Below are 17,604 nucleotides of genomic sequence, written 5' to 3'. Positions count from 1 at the left end.
AATTCGTAATTAATATTTCAGTCAAGAATGGCGCAGCACTCTTTTGTTTTGAATTGATTCAAACTTAAAATTCATATTTAATATTAAACAGTATAAAAGAATACTAAAACGTATTTAGTTATATATTGAACAAAGAGTTAATTATTTTTTAAATAAACATTAAATCTGAAAAGCACAAAAACTTCAAGACGAATTGGAATTTGTATTAAATATTAGCACGTTTTGATATAAATGTATTTAATGACTTTAAAACTCACTAAGTTCATCACTATTTTTAAAACGACTCTGAGCACTTTTGATATCGAAGATTGGTACAAATATTAAAGTAAAAATTCGATTTTATATTTCGTCCTTGGGTTGAATATAAAAATCTCATTTTATTTTTCACTGGGGATTCTTTCTCCACGGACATCTCCTAACATAGGTACTTAAGATAATTCCGAAATCCAGGGGCCACAATGCCATTTCTTGGCTCATTAGTCAACGTGGCTTTGCCGTACCGCTCTTATTGGCGACTGGAATCGGTAGTCCGTGGGCCATGCACCTGTTGTGTGGTCCGTGGGCGCTTAAGTTGGCTCTGTTCGATCGGATCAGGAGTCGTTATCGCCCCGCCCAACAGATGTGCCGCCGGAATCAATTTCCCACCGCTATATGTACATTGTAGTGGGTGGGTGCGATAACCAACAGTAACTAACCAACAGATAAGCACACACACACACACACACACACACACACACACACACACACACACACACAAACACATACAAAGAGAGAGATCGACTTACATTTACGATTGCAACTGTCGGTGGAATTGTCCTTTTGGGTCAGGCCGCCGTAAACATGGAGTGCACTCAAAAAAAAAAACCAAAAAAATTAAATAAATAAGCACGACGCGAACCCGGACTTTTTGGGGAGCTGTTCGGAAATCGTTCAAAATGTAACGGATTCGAGACTGTCTATGTGTGTCCAAAATATGTCCATATGTGTTCTTATATGGATCCACCTCCACCTTTTGAGCAGGCTAACCGACAGCTTCGCAGTCTCGCGACCAACTGAAGCCCGAGGAGTCCTGGCAGCGGCATTTAAGCAGGTCCCACATCGCCGCCCCAGGAGTGTGGCCTTGGGGGGGATGGGGGGGATGGGTGTGTGGGGGGATTGGATATTGAGGTTGCTGTTCGCTCGGTCAGTGGGTGTTTGGGTGGCGTGGCGTGGCGGTCGCAGTAAACCGGCAGCACTTTGTAAAGGTTTTCAACAGCTGTTGGGGAAAGCTCAGTAAGCAGCTTTCTCTCAGCTTTTTCCGTTCGACAGCTGGCAATGCTCCAAAACAACAAGCTTTTCTGCGCTCTCATCTGTTTACGTACGAGCGTAGGAGGAGCAGACAGCGATAGTTTGACAGTTGCCCCCAAAACCAGGGATGCCGCAAACCGCAGACGAATTGGGTTATAGACACTAAGGTACCCCTTAGTCAAATATTTGCCTAATAGAACTACTTTATTAAGAAAGGGTTTGTTGTAAGTTTGCCAAAATAACACACATACAGAAAAAGGACTGGCTTTGTTCCACTTCTAATGGCAGAAAATGTAAATACAAAAATGTTAATTCTCTTATCCAGGTATGGAAATTTATCGGATTGGAATGCCCCTATTTTGGACCAAAATTTGCTGCAAATCGAAATACCCCTTAAGTTGCGAAACACTGAGAACGAATATCCGTTCAAACTTAATTTATTGCAGATCAAATGACTCATCGCTCATCGCTCATCGCTCATCGCCCATCGCCCATCACACCCGATTGGCCGGCCACACAATGCCCTCGATATAGTCCAGGAAGGAGGTGACCCGCGTGTAGAGGCCCGGTGTCTTGGTGGCGCAGCCGAAGCCCGAGGATATGACGGCCAGGATCGAGTAGACGCCGTCCACCTCGTTCGTCTCCAGGATGAGCGGACCCCCGGAGTCGCCCTGGCAGGCGTCCTTCTGCTGCTTCTTGTCCGCCGCACACAGCAGCGAGTCGATCACGCCCTGCTTCAAGGCCCTCATGGCACTCGGCTGCTCCCCGAAGGACGCGTTGCACTTCTCCACGGTCACCAGGTCCAGACTGGCCCGCAACAGGATCTTCGACCTGGCGCGATCTATGGAAAATAGTATTGTGTGATCCATTAATTACTAATTTCAAGGGCTATCCTCTACACTGATACGAGAAATGCAATGGTACAAATAAACATCTGGCTATTGAATTCCAAGTAAGCATATCGCATATTTAAATTGAAATACAAAACCATTAGTGTTAAGTACATTGCATATTAAATTGCATGAATTCAAATATTTAAGAAAATGTGGAAAATATGGGATCTTAATGGGTCCCATTTGTGACACAATATTTAGATTTATATGCATATTTGTATTAATAATAAATATCTGGCAATGAAATTTTAAATTTTTTATATTTAAATAACATAAAAACTCATCATCATTTAATTAAATATATTTAATATATATTGCAAGATTTAATATTTAAATATTTGATTTAAGTTTAAAATGTGAATTTTGGGTTTTTATGTGCATTACATTTAAATTTAAAACGGTTTCAAGTTTAACTAAACACTTATAGAATGGAATAGTAAAAATAAATATTTTGCTATTGAATTCCAAATTTCCTATTGTTTATGTGTTTAATATTAAAACAAACTAATAACCGCAATTGATAAATGCTTTGATTTTCTAAGATATATCAAAGTATCGGTATCAAAGTTTATCCACAACTTACTTGTCACATTCATAACACCCCAACCGGCCACGAATATTTTCGAGTCCAAGGGCGGATTCTCTGGATCCGTGTAGAGGCAGGCGGGTCGGATGTTGTCCGACTCAATGGCATCCTCGGCCAGCTCCAGAATGGCGATATCGTTGTACTTGCTGCTGCTCGAATAGTTCGGATGAATGTGGATATCAATCTGTTGGTAAGATGAGGATTAAGCTGAGAACTGGGAACATCTTCGATCCTTTAAACACCCACCACATTGATGTCCTGGAAGCCAGCGGCGGGATTCTCAATGGCCACCGCACCCAATCGCACGAAGGACGGCGTCGTGCTGTCACTATTCACGCAATGGGCGGCGGTCAGGACGAAGCGACTGGCGATGAGCGATCCGCCACAGCGGTAGTCCACTGCTCCGAAGGTGGTGTATGCGATGGCCGCCATGTGGGGATAAACGCCAGGATCCACTGGCAGACCGCCCAGGATGTGAACTGTTATCGGCCTCTCTCCGGACCGGATCTTTGTACAGGCTGGAACAAGATATATTGTATAATTTAAGATATGAGTTACATTTAATGGACCATCACCCTATCTTCAAAGTAAAATTTATAGACACTATGGATTTATTACTAAAAAAATATAGGGTCTGTATTTATTTTATTTAAGTTTCAATTGTTCCTTCTGTGGTGTTTTTTAAACTAAATATTTTAATTTTAATAGTTTCTGAATCATTAAGTTTATACGCATCTTATGTTGTTAATAAAGTTCTTTATAATAAATATTTTCTAATGTTATAATAATATTTTCTTGCAATAAGAACTTTTATTATAAAATTAAAATGAGTTTGAATTCTTTACAAAATTAAATTTATAAATTTATTAAAATGTTTTTTTATTAAAAAATATCGTGTATTTCACGAAATTTAAAAATTACTTTAATCGAAACGCGTATAAAATAAGTGAAACCACAGAAAGTTCTAAAGAAATCTGTTTCGGATTAAAATTGTAACTGCTGAAGAATTCGCGGTCCCATTAAGGATCTGTTCAACAATCTTGTCTAAGAAATAGACCCACCTGCCACCGCTGGTCGCTCCTTGTCCGGCACATTGACCCTGGTGCTGGGCGTCGTCGTCGACGAACTGCGTGGGACAGAGAAAGAGAAAAAAGGAGGAACGGTTAGTGGGGTTGCCAGCAATGGATTCCGCCTGAGACAGAGACTGCATGCGGCTCCCTGGCTGAGGCCAACTGATGTCCATGCCGAAACTAAGCTCAGACAAACCGCAACTCGGCTGGGGCAAAGTCCAGATCATTGCTGGGCTCCTTCCAGGGTTCCGGTTGAACCACCTCCTCCTTGGACTCCTTCGGCTCCTTGGGATTCCTGTCCTGGCCCCGAAATCGAAAGGGCTCGAAGGGATCCATCACTTTGGTGGGCATGGGCGTGGGTGGTGGAGGCGATGTTGCTGGATGTGGCACTTCCCTTGCCGGCTCTATCTGCATTCCCTGCTGTCGCAGTCGATCGTTGACCAAGTGTATGAGATTGCTATTGTTGGGACTGGGAATGGGACTGGGACTGGGATTCTTGGGTTTGTGGGGTCGCGAACGGGGCGTGGTCAGGGGGCGGTTTACTATCCGTGGCTCGCGATTTTCCCATCCCCATTGCGGCTCCATCCAAGATCTCTGCGTGGTTGTTGTGGGTGTAATCTTTGGAGGAGCTATGCCCCAAGCGCCTACATTCTGGATGGGCATCTTCATGGCCTCGTGGGTGGGTCTATTCATGGACTCTTTGGTGGGTCTATTCATGGACTCCTGAGTGGCTCTTCTCCCAAAGTCTTGGCTTGAGGGCAATTTGAGGGACTCGTGGGTTCTCTGCGGCTTGACAGTGGTTGTACTGAGCAGCTTGTTGAAGTCGAAGAAGTTCTGGTTTTCGTCCAGTTGAGATTCCCGTACCTTTGTCCTTTCGGTGGTTGTTGAGAGTAGAGGTAATGGTTGTGGTTGTGACTGTGGTTCCTGTTGTGGTTGTGGTTGTGGCTGTGGTTCCGGTTGTCGTTGTGGTTGTGGTTGTGGTTGAGTTTGAGGTAACCTGCTGCGCTCGGAGCTCGTGGCAAGGACTTGCACATCGGAAGCTCGGCTGTGGGTGGTGAAAGTGGTTAGTCTGGCGGGGATCGCCGCAAAGCGGCGGGGCATGCAACATCGGCGGGCACAAAGCGCAGGCGGGACACACAAAGGCACATGGCACATGGCACACAAGGACACAGACAGGGGGCAAGCGGGACACGAACACGAGACACTCGGCTTACTCAGTGGGGCAGCAGGCGACGATGGGGCAGCAGATGATCTCCTCGCGTGCCCCGAAGCCACAACTGGGCACCTGGCTGGTGGACAGGGCGCCCTGCCTGAGGTATCCCTCGATGTTGTTGCAGGCTGAGGAGGCCCGGCAAATGCCCGGAATGTCAGACTTCACATGGCACGGATCACCCTCTGCAACGAGAAGATCGAGGCTGATGGATCTGGTGCACAGTGCCATGGGCCATGGGCCATGGGCCACCTACATACCATCCCCAACCGTTAGCTGCACCAAAGTGGCGATCGTCAGGAGACCCAGTGGAAAGTACCTGCTCGCCGAGACCATCTTCAGTCAGCTGAAATTCCCAAGAGACATTAGTGAATCCCATTGCCTTATCGTCCCGAATCGTAAACGTGAACGTGAACGTGAACGTGAAAAACATTTCTGTTGCAGCAGCAGGGAAAGCCCTCAAAAAAAAGTACGGAATCTGTTTCTTTCATCAGCTCGCTCGCCTTTCAGCTGATTAAACTGAACCTGCTGCCATTGACCCACTTAAGATTTGTATAGTGGGTAAACAAATGTTTTCTATACACGTTGTAGAACTCGATCCAGACCCTAACCGATTTTAAATGTCTATCTGTTGATGGTAAGCCAGCGGAAAGTTATTCTTCGCTGATTACGAGAATTTCACCAGGTGAGATCAGATGATTCACCCGGGGGCCTGCCGTTTATCTGTGTTTTGCTGCGATTTTACCACCGGCTAAAGACGTCTGTGCCGTCCGATATCGAAACTCTTTCACCAATTTAAAGTTGACTTGTCACTGATAAGAAGGGAACACCTTTCAATTAGGGCTTTTAATTGACAGGCCTTCAATCTGTCTGGAACTCTTCTTAAGTGGTTTTTTTATAGCAAATAGAATCTTAAACAAGCTCCTCAACAATCAATGCAAAATTTAATGACATCACTATACGAAGTATAGATTTCCAAATAACAAAACATTGTAAAAGGTAAATCATTGATAATCAGCTTCCGGCCATCTAGGTTAATTTTCCCTTTGTAATCACGACAAAAACTAAAGTGGAGCATGCGATATGAGTAGCCCCACCCACTGTCCACAATTCACAATCCGCCTTATCGAACGCACCTTTGACACGACCTTTTTTCGGTCTCTGATAAGGCAATATACGTATCCGTATACGTATCGATGATTTGTATTGAGTGCGTCGAGAGCACTTTGAATACGGTGGCAATCAGACACAGCACAACACAGCACAACACAGCACAACACAGCTCAACAAAATAAAATAATATCAAATGAAGCAAAAGTACCGAGCGAATCACAAATAAAAAAAAAACACCGCTAAAAAGCACACCAGCAGAGCCACTAAAGCTGAAAACCGGTGGCTATCGCTGGACGAAAACGAAACACGAATGGGCTGGCTTTCGGTGGCTGTCTGTTTCTGACCGCTCAGCAACGCTTCGCCCAAGCAACTGAAGCTGAGCTTGGACTTGGACTGGAGCTGGAACGGCGGACAAGAAGCGCCGGACCCGGACCGGCAGCTGATAGCACCCAGAGCCGCTCCCCCACTCCCCCGCTCTCCCGCTGAGCGGCAAACCGGTTTTCCCATCCAGCACTTTCAGCAATTGGCAGAATCGCAGAATGGCAGACGATCCACAGCGCACAGAAGCCAGCACACAACACACAACACACAAAGCACAAAGGCTGTAATTAGCATTACCAAGTAAAATAAAAAACAAAATAATGTAAAACAAATGAGAAGGGAATTATTTTAAAACCCTATGTAGTATGTGAAAATTGGATGCCTCTATGCCTTAAACAAATTGTTGTTTAAAAACTTAAAATTGGAAATGGAAATAATGGCTAATGCTTATATTTATATACTTTACTTGATTTGATCAAAGTTTATATAGCGGTTTCAAGAAACCCTAAGACACCCGCCTTTTAAAATGAATTCAAAAATCGTTGAGAAAATGTCCTCATGAACATGTTCTTTGGAAACTTACAATAAACAAATAAAACAAATTACGATAAATGCTAAAATGAGTATACTTTATTTGTATTGGCTTGATTTGAAATCTACGCATCACAGATGTGGGTAAGCCAGTTTTGGAGTAAGGCTTAACAAGGTCCATGTGATGGTTTAAAAATCTCAGGTAAGGTTTACATAAGTCGAGCTAAAAAAATGAGAAGTTCAGACCGTATTGCCCGGCCAGACAGTTTCCTCGATAAAGTCCAGATAGGAGAACACACGGGTGTAGAGACCCGGTGTTACGGTGGCGCATCCGAATCCCGACGATATGACGCCCATGATCGTGTAGACGCCGTCCCGGTTAGTGAGCTCCTGGATGAGCGGACCACCGGAGTCGCCCTGACAGGCGTCCGCTTTCTGTTCGTGGTCAATGGCGCACAGCAGCGACTCGTCCACGCCGTGCTTCAATGCTCGAACGGATCCGGGCTGCTCCGCATAGGACACGTTGCACTGATCCAGGCTGACCATATCCAGACTCGCCCGCAACAGGATCTTCGAACGCGCCCGAGCTGTGGATTATGTTAGTTGTTATTAATATTAGTTTTAAAACCTAAAATAATGTTTAAAATTCTAAAATAAAAAATGTTTCAAAAAAACATTAATTACAATTAATTTTACTTCGATAAAAAAATAATAAATAAAAAATAATTACAATTTGGTAATAATTCGTAATTATGTTTTGAATTTTATTCAATTACTCAAAAATAATTATTATTATTTTCAAAAAAATCTTAAAAAATTTTTAAATCTTGTAAAAATAATAGATTGACCGAAAAGACTCTTTTTTGAATGTCAATTTCAAGTGATTAATAATTGCAGTCCCTGATTTCAACGATGGAAGGTGCCTTTACTCACTGGTCACATTGAGAACCCCCCAGCCGGCGACGAACAACTTGGACTGCGGCGGTGAATCGTTAGGATCGGTGTGAAGGCAAGCGGGCCGGACGCTGTTCGTTTCGACTGCGTCATGTTCCAGTTCCAAAACCGCGATATCATTGTACTTGCCGCTCACATACGACGGATGGATCGTTACGTTCCGCTAAAGAGATGGCACTCGACAATTAGGAGCTTAACAGACGTGGAATGTCCTGCGGCTTACCACATTGATATCCTGGTAGTTTTTGTCCGGTTTTTCAATATTAACCGCACCCAAACGGACAAAAGCCGGCGGGTCGTCTATGTTGTTCACACAGTGGGCGGCGGTGAGTACAAATCGTTTGGCGATGAGTGATCCACCGCACCGGAACTCGGAGTTGAAGGTGTATGCGATGGCCGCCATGTGCGGATATACACCGGCGTCAACGGGATAGCCGCCGACAATGTGGATGACCAGTCGGTTGCTGCTTTCGATTTTTTTCCGAATTTCCTTACAAGCTGTGTGCAGAGGAGAGAATTTAGGTAAAAGGCCCTTGAGAAAAAAAAACACCTGTTCTTGATCCCCACCTGCCACCGATGGTCGGTCCGTAGTTCCCCTGAACACATCTACACGGACCTCTGAATTGACCGCCCTAGTCGCGGAAGAGCTACCTAAAGTAGTACCCAAAGTAGTACTAAAAGGACAGTGAATTAATGCAATGACCACTTATAACTCATTTTGGAATTACCCATTTTCTCTATACGGCTTGGTGGGACAGCAGACGATCTCCTCCCATGGGCCGAGTCCGCAGGTGGGCACATCATCGAGATTTAGCACTCCCGACTTGATATAGCCATCGACCAGGGGCTCACAGTCGTTGGAGGTGCGGCAGGTTCCGGGCATGGTATCCGTAACATTGCAGGCCCGACCCACTATAAAGAAGGTTAAGGACTGCAATGGCTTTGGTTTTTGGACGATATCCGTACTTACATATGACAGTTGCATAGATGGAGGAGCAGCTAGTTAGCAAAAGGGTGGCGCAAAGAAGTATACCTCCTCTGTCGAATGTCATCATTGTCGTCTTAAACAAATACGACTGATTTTCTAATCTGATTAATCTAAATACAAATAGGAGAATTTCTTTCTGTAATTTAAAGTTGACTTGTCACTGATAGGAAAGGAACACCTTTCAATGTGAGTGTTTAATTGACAGGACGTCAATCTCTCTGGAATTATTCTTATGATTTTTGTAGCGAATAAAATCTGAAACAAGCTGCTCAACAATCATAAAAGGTAAATCATTGATAATCAGCTTCCGGCCATCTGGGGTAATTTTCCCTTTTTTATCACGACAAAAACTAAAGTGGAGCATGCGATATGAGTAGCCCCACCCACTGTCCACAATTCACAATCCGCCTTATCGAACGCACCTTTGACACGACCTTTTTTCGGTCTCTGATAAGGCAATATACGTATCCGTATACGTATCGATGATTTGTATTGAGTGCGTCGAGAGCACTTTGAATACGGTGGCAATCAGGCACAAAACAACACAGCACAACACAATCCAACAAAATAAAATAAAATAAAATAAAGCCAAAGCAAAAGCAAAAAGTAAAAAAAAAAAAACACCGCAAAAAGCACACCAGCAGAGCTGGGCGAAAACAAAACACGAATGGGCTGGCCTTTGGAGGCTGGCTAGTTCTGACCGCTCAGCAACGCATCGCTCAAGCAACTGGAGCCCGGGCTGGGCTTCTACTGGAGCTGGAGCTGGATGCAGCTGATAGCACCCAGAGCCGCTCCTCTGCCGCTGAGCGGCGAACCGGTTCTCCCATCCAGCACTTCCAGCACTTCCAGTACTTGGCAATATCGCAGAATGGCAGAACGATCCACTGCGCACAGAAGCCAGCACACAACACACAACACACAATTAGCAGAATACCATGTGGGTTAAAACAAAAAAAAAATAAAAAAAAACATAATGTTATAAGTTACATCAAAACCCTAATGTACAAAAAAAAAAACGCTTGGCAGATGAAATTTATAAAGAACCTCAATCAATGTAAGCTTACAACAAGCTTACAAGCTCGGTGCAATGATAAATACCTCCTCTGACGAAAGTCATCAGTATCATCTTAATGAGGGCATATCAAACAAATACAATAGATTTTAAAAACTGATAATTTAAAAAAAAAAAACATAAAATTTGAATTCTGAAAGCTCGCTGATTATAATAGATTATTGCCATTGACCGACTTATGATAAAACTGATGCTATAATTTTAATACGCACTTCAGTCATTTTTGGTTTATAAAAAAAAAAAAGTAAGTAGGAAAACTTCAAGACTATGCTTTTGAAGATATTATTTCAACATTTTACGGAAAACCGAAAACGGAAATCACGGACAGGTTGGATCGGTTGATTCACTTTTTTTGGCGCCTGTAATCTCTTTTCTGTCACTCACTTTTAGGGGTATTTAAAGCTGATATCGGAAAACCTCCTGAACTATTTGAGGCGGGGATTTGTTTCCGATAAGGGCAGCACACAATACATTTTTTTCCTAAATTGAATGACTAAAAGCTGATTTTTAATCCTCCGCCTCTTTAGTTATGATTATGATGATAAAATGTAAAGTTTTACTTGGGTAGTATTAGTATATTTTTATTGACACGACCTTTTTCCAATCTCTGATTAGGCACTTCGTAGACGTATCGACGTTATTAGAACACTATTCTATAGCAATCAGAAACAAAAATAAAAAATAAAATAAAATAAAAAACAAATTAAGCAAAGCACGAGGAACACAACAAATCCCAAGTGCACACGAGTTGAGCTAACAAAGCTGAAAGCCGGTGGCAATGACGAAGAGAATCGAATCTGAACGTTACGTTATATGACAGAAATCGAGAGACGAATGGACCGACACTGACCGCTCAGTAATGCATCTTTTATGCAACTGAATCTACGACCAGGGCAGCTGATATCTTATAAATGATTCGCTCGCCATCCGGTTATTGTCACTGGCAGCTTTTTAGAGAATTACAGCTTTGCTGTACAAATCACTAACAATTGGAAAGCCCGAGCCATTAAACAGACTAATATAAATAATTGTGATTATGGCCGAAATGGACTACTAAACCATCCAGTTCCACTTGATCCCAGCGATTTTGGGAATCTCAAAGCCAAGGAAATTCTCAAGAATCACAAACCGCAATAGTCCCATTAAATGGCAAGCGGATGCCAACATGTGCTTACTGGAATGGCAAGTCGTTAATTTATGCATAAATATCGTGGTAAGCTCATCTGAAGTGCATACACTTGAAAATATTTGCATATGTATGTATATCTCGAATGCCTCAATGCGCTGTTCCCTATTTTTATTTCTGGGAGTTATTTGTTATTGCAGTTTTCTGCATTTGAAACAAAGCAGAAACCCAGTAAATGGCACAAAGGATTTAATAAATATACATTTAATCATGATAATTCTTTTAGTAATTTATGAGGCTTACTTTGAGGCTTACAAAATTGTACACTGATTTAATCTTAGGTATATAACGTTTACAGTGTGACCTTGCTCAGTCAGCATTACTTATTTTCACAAGTGTGACCTTGCTTGTAAAATCACGTCCATCTTAGAACCTATTTTTGCTACCTACAACTAAAATACAAGTACAGGCTTAATTATATGGCTTAAACAAGATGACTACTGTATGGTGAATGTTACTCCTTCTGCTCCTGCTCCACAAAGTTTCTAAACTGTGGGCTGAGTAAACCGGTGTAGTACATGGTTCTCGCTTCACACTCGGCGCCAGTGGGCGTGGCAATGGCCAGGACACAACGACTTCCACCCGGTCGCACCAGATGGAGCACACTGCCCACCGATCCTGGACAGGCGGCGCAGGTGCTGCTGTTGGAGAACCGCTCCAGCTCCCTCTCCCCGCCCACCGGCTCCAGGCAAAGGTGTGAGCTGCCCAGTTCCTGGACTCCGCCATAGTTGGCCAGATCTCCACAGGCCCAGGTGGGACGCAACCGCATGGGCATCTCGTACAGCGGACAGTCGGTGGCTGATAAGAAAGGCAAGAAGGCAATTTGATTAGTCTTCTGCCAGATTATGTTTACAATGTTAGTCACACTCACCTTCACCCTTGCCCCAGGCCACGGCCACCAAACTGCCGCTCACCTGCAGGCGGGTCAGCTCGAACTGGCTGCAAATGGGAGCTATGCTCACATTGGCGGCGCTCTGACTGCCCAGACGCAGTGGATCCTGCAGCCGAATCAGCGATAGATCCCTTCGAAACTGAACCAGACGCTGAAAAATAAATCAATTTAGTTTTTAAGAGCTTAAGAGGTAAGCGACATGATAACTACTTTATGAAGATTTTTATACACTTGCAGATGATATTGTAATTTCAGTCAAACGCTTTCAACCCTTTAAGTTATATATCTGCTAGATAAGCTTTACAAGGAGAGTCGGTCTAGCCATGTCCGTTTGTCCCGTTGTCCCTTTGACCCTTTGTCCCTTTGTCCGTTTGTCCGCGAATACGCAAACCAGTCTCTCAGTTTTAAAGCTATTTGAATACAATTTTTCAAATATCTTCTTCAAATATATCTTTAAATATACATCCATATTTAGTGCTAGTTTACTATTTCAATCGGACATTGACATAATATGGGAACAAACGGAAAAATTAATAAAAAAAAAGTATGGCTTCGTTATTTTAAAGTTTATACAAATATACTCCGAGGTATAATTAAATAAAACTTTTACCAGAATTACGTTTTTAATTGTATATACATTGGACAAAAATATCATACAGCTGACATGAAAGCGATTAAATAAATGCTTTGGAAAATCGTCAAATGAGGTCATTGTTTTTAAGCATGAACTTATGAAAATTGTGCAATAGAATATTTAATTGTTGTAATAGCTGCATTGAACATAGGGACTCGACTCACCACAATGTCCGCCAGGTAGTCCTCATCGGCGTCAACGTCCCGCATGTCGGCCACCCCGAAGACGGCGTGACTGGGCCTTTCGCAGCCGGCGGCGCTGACCAGGAGCCGTGGGGTCAGCACAATGGCGGCACAGTGGTGCAGGTGCCCGTCGAAGGCGGCATTGGGGTGGGCCAGCGAGGCCAGGTGGCGGTAGCGGGGCAGCAGACTATCCGCCCGAGCGATGGCGGCCAGCTCGCGGGGATCCTCCGGCCGGGCCGCCTCCGAGGAGTCGCCCTGGGCGCCCAGCCGCGGACCGCTTTGGACGCGCGGCTGGAGGGGCAGGTCGAAGGGACAGCAGATGATCTCCTCGTGGGTGCCCACGTCGCACGTGGTGAAGTCCTCGTCCCTCAGGCGACCCTGGGAGAGGAGTGGCTCCACACTGGGACACTGGGACACGGCTCGGCACTGGCCAACGTACAACGGAGCCGTGCACTCCGCACCCTCGGGTGTGCCCCTCAACGGGAAGCTTTCCCTTGTCGGCCGATGGGTGGGTCCAATGGATCGCTGGACGTACTCGCGATCCGTCTGGAATATACTAAGCCAATCCTCGCCTGCTGCTGCTGGCGTAGTAGTAGTAGTAGTAGTAGTAGTAGTAGTAGTAGTAGTAGTACTAGTAGTAGTAGTGGCCGTGGAAGTGGTTCTCCTTGTGGTCTCCTCCAAGCGCTCCTTACTTTGGGCATCCTCGACGGGACAGCAGATCTTCTCGCTGCGAGTGGTGAAGCCGCAGTTCATCACGGTCTTGAGCGTGAGTCTGCCCGTCTGGAGATGTGAGGACAGGGTCTCACAATCCTCCACCGCTTGGCAGCGACTGCGGTAGTTGGGCGTCGGACAGGGGTCACCCACTGCAACTGAAAAATGGGATAGTTAATAAAGAGTTTGGAAGACACAACAAAAAGGTTACAGCTCCATAACACATCTTATGGATATATCTAATAAACATGCTGTTGAACTCCTCCAAAGATAATCATTAGCATTAAAAAAGAAAATAAGAATGGAAGTAAACATCGGGAAGTTGATGTTTATATACCCTTTAACAACTATGTTTTAACTCATTTTTTTTATAAAGATTTTTAATAAATTAAAAAGCTCACTTCCTTAATAGTAATGGTACTATGTGTGAAGCTATAATTTTTTTTTTTATAATTTTTTTTTTTTTTGCTTTTCTTATGTGAATTATATGATTTTTGACGTTTTTACTACCTGCAAAGTTTGGAAAAGTTTTATCCAGATAGCTTTAAAACTAAGAGACTATTTTGCGTAGAAACGGACGGACAGACGAACGGACAGACGAACGGACAGACGCACAACTCTCCTCTCTCGTGAATACGAGACTACGAGAACTTCGAGTTAAGAAAGTTCAATTTATGAAAGTTCAACTGTAATACATCAACACAAGTAATTACGTAGAGCGGCGACCAGTACTCAATTGTTCGGCTCAGGAAGTGTAGTTACATGGTTGAGTTTCTGTGGCTGGCCAAACTGATCAAGAGATGAGCTTGACAGACGGCTTACGCACCCTCCAGACTGAAGTAGCCACGGCAGAAGCCGAGACAGAGGCTTGCCAAGATCAGGGCCGTCACACAGCCCGTTGCCCCTCGACGTGACATCGCTCGTGTGTCGATCGTTTTCGATGCTAATGCTGCTGGCTGTTGATATTAATTATTTTCCTCTTGGTTTCCCTCGTTTTCTACTGGCTACTGCACGCAAACTGGCTGGCGAAACTGACCGATCGACGGAGCTGCTGGCGATCAACTGGCGGCTGAGCAATCGCGACTCTCGGAGAAATTGAGTTAAATGGAGGCGGTTCTCCCCTGCAACTGGTTCAACGATCAGCGGAAATCGCAGAGAGATATTGTAAGCGAGCGGAGGCCTTGATGAGCTTTGATCGGAGCGGGCTGGCTGCCCAACATGATTGATTCAACAAATGGTTAGTCATTGATCGGATGGGAGAAACCCCAGGCGCAAAGCGAACTGCTTCCCATGGAAAATAGGGGGTGCACCACAGGATTGGATCATGCATCGATTAGGCAAACGTGTGTTCTAGTGACTAAGCCAATTACTTCCCCAAAGAATCACAATTATCCCCCAGGGAAACTAAATGATTTAAATGATTTAATATTGTTCTTTGAATAGCAAGTTTATATACCATTGCAGCTTTTACAAAAATGACTTATTCCTTAAAACAACAGTTCTCCGATTTGGTATACCTATATGTTTAACAACATGAAGCCTATGGTGATTTTCCTATAGTCAAAAGAATTTTCATCCTAAAGAATTCGCGGTATTCGGTCCTTGGCTTGAGATACACCAATACCAATACCGTGAAATCTTCAGAAGAGAGTGGATGAACATATTAAGACAAGTAAACCGCGAACTCTTTAGAAGAGGATGACCTATTCAAAACCCCTTGGCAAAAAACGTCACACATTTTAAACAGTATTTTCGATTGTTTATAAAAACCACAAAAACAATATATTTGGTTTTATGTTAAAATAAAAACAGACTTTTTAATTCTTGGTAAACAATTCTCGGAAACAAGACCCCCTCGTTATTTCTGGAGTGCGGATGGGGGACTACTGGATCATTAATTCTTCAACCGCACCTCCTCGCCTCACAGATACCTATTTGAGCAGCAGTGATATTTTATTTTCCAACTATCTATAAGTCCTCGTTTCGTTAGGGCGCCCAACCAAAGAGGAACACTTTATTTTTCTTTTCTTTGAATGGTTTTGGACAAGCGAAACAATTTGTGTGGATTGGCACAGGAGTCTGTTTGAGTTTTCATTCTTTAATAAGGTAGGTCTCTAAGACTAATAATACTCTCGAAAGGTGGGGCAGGGTTTTGGAGTTCATGATCACAGTTGTTTGGTTCCAAGCGAAACTTTTATTGTTGAAGCAGAGGAGGCATGTTCCGGAGGCCTAGTAGCCGTAGATGAAGGTCTCGTAGACGAAGCTCCGCGTCTGATTGGAGGTGAGCAGGATCTCCACGTTGGTCTGGCCGATGCCACCTTTGCTCAGATATCCGCCGGCATCGTCCGCCGTCATATCCACATACACCTCGATGCTGGTGAGCGTGACTCCGGTGCTGGCTCCGGCCGGATAGCTCATCAGCACCTCCACATCCAGGGCACTGGCGAAGTTCTCGTCGTCGTAGTGGTTCACAATGAGCCGATCACCGTATGTCCTCTCGCCCGAGGTGAACACGATGTTGCCCTTGGAGTGCTTCACCTTGTTCATCTCGCTGAGCTTTGTGTCCGGATTGAGGGCTGTGTAGCGGGTGTCATCGTTCACCGGCGTGATGTCCGTGTAGTAGAGATCACTGGCACGGGCATGTGGCTGTCCGGTTGATCCCGACACAATCACACCCAGCACCATGCAAATCACCAGCAACATTTTCGATACCACCAGTAAAAAAAAAAATATAAATAAAAGAGTTTGGGCTCTTTCTAATGCACTATTCAACAGCTTTTTGGATTTTGGCTAGTGCTGGCGACCGCCTTTGCCTTTTATACGTACTCCCTTATCGGCGGTCACCAGCGCGATAAGACGGCTCGACAACTGAACGATAAGCCACGGGCTGGGAATTGGGAATTGGGAATTGGCCATAGCAATTTCGGCGGGCGCACTTATAGCCGCAGCTTTTAATTGGCCATAATGCTGTGATCAGTTCCCAAAATAGATCTGCCCAGGTTACACTAATCGGATTGAATCGAATCGAATTGAATCGATGGAATGCGATTACTGATTGGGCAGGTGAATCAGCGGAGGTCTCCAAGGGTGCAGGGAATCTAAGTATATGGTTTATAAATTTAGAGTACTATAAAGTATCTATAAATAAGTAATTTGTATTATGTTTGTACCCCTCAAATTGGTCTTTATATCGATATAAAGCGATTGCTGAATGAGCAGCTGAATCAAAGGAGATATACTATCCCCAGGAAATACTACTTCATTTTGGAAAAAGTGATTAAATATGTTGAGTTTACTATTTAAAAAATTAAGTTATGGTTTTTATTTGGGTGTAGATATTTGTTCCAATACCCAAAAGAATTACAAAGGTTTTTTTTCCAGTGATAAATAAATATGTAGTGTTATGTTGTAATATTTCCAACAATTTTATACTAAGACCCCTATCGAAAGCGGACTTTTGGTGCCTCAATTTATGACAGATATTGTATATAGGAAGAGTTTCGCCCGATGATGACTGTGCCATCTTTTAGGGGCCGAATCTCTGCCAGCGCGTGTTTGTTTGTTTATTCGCCCGACAGCAATCTTAGCCTTGATATGCATAATGGCGCACAATGGCAAACAATCTAGTAAACAAACAGCCCTATCTACAAAGTCAATTGCCCGTCTAAGCAGCATGGCCCATGAATCGATTCTGGACTGACGTCGTCAATTCCCCAGTTACATCGTCAGTTGCTCGAAGAGAAGGCCACCGAAAGAGTAGAGTAGAGTGTTCCTGCTTAGATGGTTATTCCCAATGGTTTGAAGCGCGCGTAGGAGTTTAGCCATTGTTCATTGGACTCAGTTGAATGAATCATGCTGCTGGGGAATTCCTTCTTAGATCCCGCCAGATAGGTGGAAAGTTTAGCTACGTCAGAGGAAGTGTTTTATTTTTAGAGGTAAAAACTTGGTGCGTCGGACCCCATGGCAGTCTAATC

The 17,604-nt window shown here is 43.9% G+C and overlaps 5 protein-coding genes across 10 annotated transcripts in view; all 5 read right to left on the bottom strand.

Annotated features, from left to right (window-relative positions):
• The window catches only part of LOC128264326 (uncharacterized), a 41,926-nt gene extending 40,655 nt beyond the window's left edge, over positions 1 to 1,271 (bottom strand). The window contains 1 exon segment of the mRNA XM_052999750.1: positions 786 to 1,271. The gene's annotated coding sequence lies outside the window, so the exon portion shown is untranslated.
• A 437-nt stretch (positions 1,272 to 1,708) lies between these two features.
• Positions 1,709 to 6,904, bottom strand: LOC128264328 (serine protease Hayan). Of its 2 annotated transcripts, XM_052999753.1 has the most exons (8): positions 6,183 to 6,904; positions 5,307 to 5,392; positions 5,051 to 5,231; positions 4,033 to 4,881; positions 3,828 to 3,892; positions 3,013 to 3,284; positions 2,764 to 2,950; positions 1,709 to 2,128 (listed from the first exon to the last, which is right to left on the bottom strand). In XM_052999753.1, the coding sequence occupies exons 2-8, from the start codon at positions 5,380 to 5,382 to the stop codon at positions 1,782 to 1,784; spliced, it is 1,977 nt and encodes a 658-aa protein (XP_052855713.1). In that variant the 5' UTR covers positions 5,383 to 5,392; positions 6,183 to 6,904; the 3' UTR covers positions 1,709 to 1,781. The 2 variants fall into 2 exon arrangements, with proteins under 2 accessions (XP_052855713.1, XP_052855714.1); XM_052999754.1 differs by lacking the exon at positions 4,033 to 4,881 and having other exon boundaries at positions 6,183 to 6,878.
• Positions 6,905 to 7,088: 184 nt separating this feature from the next.
• On the bottom strand, positions 7,089 to 10,882 carry LOC128264335 (serine protease persephone). Of its 4 annotated transcripts, none has more exons than XM_052999766.1 (7): positions 10,876 to 10,882; positions 8,936 to 9,063; positions 8,694 to 8,877; positions 8,533 to 8,639; positions 8,189 to 8,463; positions 7,945 to 8,128; positions 7,089 to 7,598 (listed from the first exon to the last, which is right to left on the bottom strand). In XM_052999766.1, exons 2-7 carry the CDS (start codon positions 9,018 to 9,020, stop codon positions 7,252 to 7,254), a joined length of 1,182 nt encoding a protein of 393 aa, XP_052855726.1. In that variant the 5' UTR covers positions 9,021 to 9,063; positions 10,876 to 10,882; the 3' UTR covers positions 7,089 to 7,251. The 4 variants fall into 4 exon arrangements, with proteins under 4 accessions (XP_052855726.1, XP_052855727.1, XP_052855725.1 ...); XM_052999767.1 differs by lacking the exon at positions 10,876 to 10,882 and adding an exon at positions 10,749 to 10,873 and having other exon boundaries at positions 8,936 to 9,054; XM_052999765.1 differs by lacking the exon at positions 10,876 to 10,882 and adding an exon at positions 10,620 to 10,729.
• A 517-nt stretch (positions 10,883 to 11,399) lies between these two features.
• LOC128264334 (uncharacterized) lies at positions 11,400 to 14,759 on the bottom strand. Of its 2 annotated transcripts, none has more exons than XM_052999761.1 (4): positions 14,457 to 14,759; positions 12,902 to 13,788; positions 12,083 to 12,254; positions 11,400 to 12,009 (listed from the first exon to the last, which is right to left on the bottom strand). In XM_052999761.1, the coding sequence occupies exons 1-4, from the start codon at positions 14,545 to 14,547 to the stop codon at positions 11,666 to 11,668; spliced, it is 1,494 nt and encodes a 497-aa protein (XP_052855721.1). In that variant the 5' UTR covers positions 14,548 to 14,759; the 3' UTR covers positions 11,400 to 11,665. The 2 variants fall into 2 exon arrangements, with proteins under 2 accessions (XP_052855721.1, XP_052855722.1); XM_052999762.1 differs by having other exon boundaries at positions 12,902 to 13,782; positions 14,457 to 14,755.
• Positions 14,760 to 15,611: 852 nt separating this feature from the next.
• Positions 15,612 to 16,429, bottom strand: LOC128264344 (uncharacterized). Its single transcript, XM_052999776.1, has one exon. The coding sequence runs from the start codon at positions 16,331 to 16,333 to the stop codon at positions 15,860 to 15,862; it is 474 nt and encodes a 157-aa protein (XP_052855736.1). The 5' UTR covers positions 16,334 to 16,429; the 3' UTR covers positions 15,612 to 15,859.
• Between the last annotated feature and the right edge of the window lie 1,175 nt (positions 16,430 to 17,604).

This window comes from Drosophila gunungcola, unplaced genomic scaffold (genome assembly GCF_025200985.1).
Source record: "Drosophila gunungcola strain Sukarami unplaced genomic scaffold, Dgunungcola_SK_2 000066F, whole genome shotgun sequence".
Lineage (NCBI taxonomy): Eukaryota > Metazoa > Arthropoda > Insecta > Diptera > Drosophilidae > Drosophila > Drosophila gunungcola.
The sequence above is the reverse complement of the archived record's forward strand: the minus strand, read 5'-3'. Positions and strand labels throughout refer to the sequence as shown.